The following is a 5,908-nucleotide window of genomic DNA, read 5'->3' as shown; positions in this document are numbered from 1 at the left end:
TCAGTTAGGCTACTCTTTTTGTTTTGTTTTTTATCGGTGGCCAGTGAATACCACGGATAGGGAGGGAAACGGTTTCAATGATGCATGCATTTTTTTCTTCAAAACCTAAAGAATACATTTTATTGGGAGATACTTTATTAACATAGGCCTAATCCTTCCATCACTCCTATACGCCACCTCCGCTCTCTTCTACATCTCAGGTGACTAGATCAGACTTCTCACTACGAACTCCATCTCGTGAAAGCATCACTAATGATAACGGTTATTTTAAAATTGCCCGCACAGACAACGGACGCCTTAAAATGCATGTTTATAAAATATTTTCTGTTCAAAGAAACTTTATCTTTCATCCCACAAAATATGTGCATACACTCGTGTTACACCCTGTAGCCGTCAAAGAGCAACCGTTTATTAAAACAGTAGGTTTTTCTTGAAAAAAGAAAAAAAAAAAAAAAAAAAAAAAAAACAACAACATATGAAATAGACTTAAACGAGAACGTCACCTTTCATATTTCTTATCCTTTCAGCTACTTATAATATGCACATGGTAGTAGGTCTAGGTATACATGTGAAATTAATTTGAATTAATTTCTATTTAGAAGAAATGAATAGCTACAGAAAGATCAACCTAAGAAAGCTTTACAGAAAGTTAGCCTTTCTTAATGTATTCGTCAGTTTTGACTCCCACAGCTCTCCAACGTGCCCAAATGAAACAGGATGATATGCAAGGAATTCGATGAAAAATAAGACTGAATTATATTCGTTTGATTTTTTTATGATTGCTTTTTGACTTTGAATAGCTAGGTCAGAGTTAATTATATTAAGCAATTATGAAAAGGATAAGAAGAAAGGCGAACATGGCTAATAAAACAAGAATAACGGGAATAGTCAAATAAAGCAGATATATATAGATATATATATATATATATATATATATATATATATATATATAATATATACATATATATATAATATATATACATATATATAATATATATATAATATATATACATATATATATATATATATATACTATATATATATATCTATATATATATAATATATATATATATAGTATATATATATTATATTGTCGATTATTTAAATATCATTTAAATATTCATATTAAGTATCCGCAGAGAGGTATAGACCTAGACTAATCATGTGGGAAAATCAGAAGTCCAATTTAGGCCCACTAAATGTGTCATGCAAATTATTTTATTGATCAAAGGACAAAATTAGTTTAATTAAACATCGTTTTCAAAGAATGTTAACGCCTTGATGTATTATTTATCGGCTGTAGGAGACGAAATGACAACACCCCAGTGCAGTACGATACGTTGAGTAAAGACTCGAGCGGCAGCAAAGCCAACTTCAAAATCTTCGGTATGCTGTCACGAAGCTAGAGTTGAGAATAAAATTAGAAATCGTGGGCCCATCGGTATATATTTTCCTTACTTTGCAAAATAATTATCTTTAATACGTTGAATAAGTCTACTCAATTCTAATGTAATTTATATCAAGTATAGCACCTTTGAAAGGAAATATTATTTATTGTTACGTAAATAATCTGGCACCTGCATACGGCAATATTTCCTTAACGATCAATGAATTAAGAAACTACGCCAATTCTTCGTTGGCCGTCTGTACATGGGTTGTTGGAAATAAGTTTGACTTTAAGACAGGGGATTTCCTTTTCAATTATTCGTGTGAGATTTAAGGAAAATTTCGAGTCAGACATATACGGGAGTGAGGCATAGAATAATTTTTTGGGAACATCAAAGTTGACAGTTGGAGGTTGTAAAAATTGTGTTAATAATTTATGGGAGATTTTATATACTATATATCTTGTGGATAGGAGTTTATCTTGAAAAAGTTGAATAAAAAGACTATTTCTTTGAGAAATATTTGCCAAGTTGAAGAATATTTTAGAGCTCTATGAACCAAGGTATAGATGGTATTAAGTTTGAAAGAGATTGACGAGAGCTATAGTAGTTATTGGCTAAGCCCGTATATGTCCGCTTTCTATAAACAGAGGTAGTGAACTCGGAATTATGTCTCGTTAAATTAATATCTAAAAATGGAAGTCTACCTCCGCTCTCTACCTCCATGGTAAATTGAATGTTTGGATGGAGTTGATTAATATATTCTAAAAATAAAGAACATTGCCAAGAATGCTGGAACAAAACAAAAATGTCATCAACATATCCGCAATAAAAAGACGGTTTAAAATTATGATTACACTGGTTTAAAAATTTAGTTTTAAGGTCAGACATAAAAAAGTTAGCAAAAAGGAAAACGTCCAGATAATGGCCGAAACACGTCGACGTTATTATTATTATTATTATTATTATTATTATTATTATTATTATTATTATTATTATTACAAGAAACATTCCCCAACTTTTTCTTTGTAATCGACTAAGAAAAGGCAAAATTTCAATCCAGTACTGAAAGCAGAATGACGAGAGAGAGAGAGAGAGTGAGAGAGAGAGAGAAACAACTCGGGGTACCAAAACAGAACAAGATCCATCCCTGTATACAGTTTGGAATCATAACATTGGACAAGGGCAAGGGGGTAAGAGGGGAGGTGGTGGTTGTGGGGATGGGGGGCAGGAGAGGAATGCGTATAATGCTCCCACATGATGTACGAGCAGAAATTCTCTTATTGCCCCGAGGCATCGTTTCCGAGTGATATACGAATACTTTTCCTTTTCATTCTTCCATTGTGGCGAGGAATTGTGGGCGCTTGTTTTATTCAATATTAGTTTTATAGGTCCTGCCATGATGCATCCCGCGCGTTAAAACTCGCGCGCTTGCGAATAAAAGCAACAGCTGATGTGATAGTGCTACGTAACATTTCACTGCGAGGTCGTTTTTGAACGAGCGTGTTTGCTGCTTTGTTGTGCTCCTAAATCGGACGGTTTGGTTTGTGAGAAATGGTACAAACAAAGTGAAGAGTCTCCTGCAATCTGTGGTTATGTTTCAGTTACATGTTCGGGAGAAATTACACAAACAATATGATAAATTTATTGTAAACTGTGATTGTATTTCAGTTACGTGTTCAGGAGAAATTTCACAAACAATATGATGAATTTCTTGTAATCTGTGATTATATTTGAGTGTGTATTCAGGGGAAATTCCACAAACAAAGTGATGGTTCTTTTACATGCGGTTAAGTTTCAGTTACTAGCTCAGGAGAAATTCCATAAACAATATGGTGAATTTCTTGTAATCTGTGGTTATGTTTGAATTTCTTATTCTGAAGCTGAGTGCCATCTCCTGTGTCCCATTAATAAGAGAACAAAATTATGAATATTCTGTAATTTGTGGTTATATTGGAATAATATAATCACGAGTTAATGACTGAGAAAAAAAAAGTTAATAATTAAATTGTAAACTAGTAATGCAAACATCGTGCAATATTTAACTTTCGAAATTGTGAAAAATGTTACAATGATATGAGTGATTTTACAACCTTTATCTTATTGAAATTGACAATACGAAATGAAGAACGATTACTTCCATATACTACTAATGAATTATAAATAAAATAACTATTCGATACGATTTTATCTGAACCAAAATAACACAGATTACACTGTACAAAGCATATCTCTGATCCATCGCAAATCTCTAACTTAATATCTCAGTTATCAATCTCAAAACCTTTGCAAAAGCGTTGGTTGAATGACCGTAGCATGGAATGCAATTACGCACGACTCTCTCTCTCTCTCTCTCTCTCTCTCTCTCTCTCTCTCTCTCTCTCATACATAAGTGGCAATCCATTACAATGCTCGACGACAACAACTCTCTCTCTCTCTATCTCTCTCTCTCTCTTTCTCTCTCATACATAACTGGCTATCTGTTTCAGTAAATTACACAAGCGAGACAAGTTTGTCACAATGCTCGATGTTAACATCTCTCTCTCCTCTCTCTCTCTCTCTCTTCTTCTCTCTCTCTCTCTCTCTCTCTCTCTCTCTCTCCCCAATTGTTAGAATTACCTCCATCATTCCAAATGAAAGGGCCTCGAGTTAGACGAAGCCATAAAACATCTTTAATTCCACCTTTGTCGCCGAGTATTCGGGGCGTCGACAATGACAAAAGTGACTCGTAGTTTCGTGTGGGTAAATGGCTATACAAACCTTTTCCAGGGGTGATATTTCTCACGCGGATTAAACGGTACAGTGGTCATATTTCTCTTGGTTAAGCTTTGGCTAGGAACGAAATGAAAGTTGGAGAAGAGATTGGATTATACGAAAACAAATATTTATACGTAAAATGTAGGAGTCGATTTGCTAATGCTCTTTGTTTGCAAGGTGTGTTTGTATGTTTGGCTCTGAATATCGTCCGATGCATAAATGATGATCTTTATCAGTATATTGCACGAGTGACCACTTACATTACCTCTCTCCCTTTCTCTCATACAAAAATGATCTCTTTAAGTAACTAATTCTTGCAACTCCTTGTAACAAGTGAGCCAAGTTTTAATATATAATGTTGGGCAACAGCTCTCTCTCTCTCTCTCTCTCTCTCTCTCTCTCTCTCTCTCTCTCTCTCTCTCTCATACATAAATGATCTCTTTAAGCAAATAATCCTTGTAACTCCTTGTGAGCCAAGTTTTAATATATAATGTTGGGCAACACTCTCTCTAACAAGACAATGGCTAGGCAACACGAGGAAAATTGTTTGCACAATGAAACCAACATAACTGAACGTTGAATCCTGCTTACCTAAGAAAATAAAAAAAAAATAAAAAAATCCGCTTTCCGTCGAGACGCTTGTGGACAAATTTTGCAATTGGGAGTAAGAAAATTTAAAAAGGTTAAGAGAGAGAGAAGAGAGAAAAAGAGTTGGAACGGAAGAGAGAGAGAGAGAGAGAGAGAGAGAGAGAGAGGGAGAGAGAGATAAGCTGATTACCGCGAACTGTGTTACGACTAGGGTATACGGATGCAAGCGAACTGATCTTTCACAGGTGGCTTTTTTCTGAGGACAAGAAATACGTTGTTAGGAGAGCAGCACTATTCTTGAAAGGACTAATAATACTATTGCTGTGACTATTTCCTCCTATTTTTCTATTATAAAGCTTTGAAAAGACTTCAGTAGGAGACAAGGACTATTATTTGAACCACGGATACTATATTTATGCGACTATTTCATTCCATTTTTTCTTTGGTAATGTTTTAAGATGCCTTGTTAGGAGAGCAGTAATATTTCTGAAATCACTTTTACTGTAATGATAGCTATAAGAAATAATAGTAGATAGGGTAGCGTAAAAAACACACACAGAGAGAGAGAGAGAGAGAGAGAGAGAGAGAGAGAGAGAGAGAGAGAGAGAGAGAGAGAGAATTGAGCTTTGGTGTAGTGTACTTCAGGATTCCCTGGAGAGTTGGTTATGTCCAGTGACTGTGTCAGGATTCCAGAACTCTATTCCCACTCACTAAACATAAACAGCTCTCCAGGGAATCCTGAAGAATCCCCGAAGACAGGGGACAGAAGCAGCTTCGGCGGAGACCACAATGGCTCCTGGGAATCCTGAGGCGTCACTCGCCTGTGTCTGTTTTGAAATCTAGGGTTACAGCAAAGGGAGTTGATCTGCATCAAGCTAAGATGTTTCTAAGTTTGTTATCGTTCGTGCTTAACCAGTGCTTTGCCTTCGCGGCCGGATTCCCCCGCGAGAAAGCTGTCTATATCAATCTTGTTGTGCTGTCCATTGAAGTATTCATACTTCTTGGATTCTGCATGAGTATTGTCCGTTTCTTCAATGATTTTATGGCTCTGGACAACTGTCCGTCGCTGGCCATATCTGAAGAGGACAAACATTTGGATAATGATATGGACGACGATATGAATGACGATGTGCAAGACGATATGAATGACGATATGCAAGTCGATGTGAATGACGATG

General features: G+C 35.6%; 1 protein-coding gene across 1 annotated transcript in view; it reads left to right on the top strand.

Annotated features, from left to right (window-relative positions):
* The first annotated feature begins 5,610 nt into the window (after positions 1–5,610).
* The window catches only part of LOC135218139 (coiled-coil domain-containing protein 39-like), a 1,704-nt gene continuing 1,406 nt past the window's right edge, over positions 5,611–5,908 (top strand). The window contains exon 1 of the mRNA XM_064254286.1: positions 5,611–5,908. This exon is cut by the window's right edge and continues 1,406 nt beyond it. Coding sequence (XP_064110356.1) covers positions 5,611–5,908 — 298 coding nt within the window.

This window comes from Macrobrachium nipponense, chromosome 9 (genome assembly GCF_015104395.2).
Source record: "Macrobrachium nipponense isolate FS-2020 chromosome 9, ASM1510439v2, whole genome shotgun sequence".
Classification (NCBI taxonomy): domain Eukaryota; kingdom Metazoa; phylum Arthropoda; class Malacostraca; order Decapoda; family Palaemonidae; genus Macrobrachium; species Macrobrachium nipponense.
Note: the sequence above shows the minus strand (reverse complement) of the source record. Positions and strands in the feature narration are given on the sequence as shown.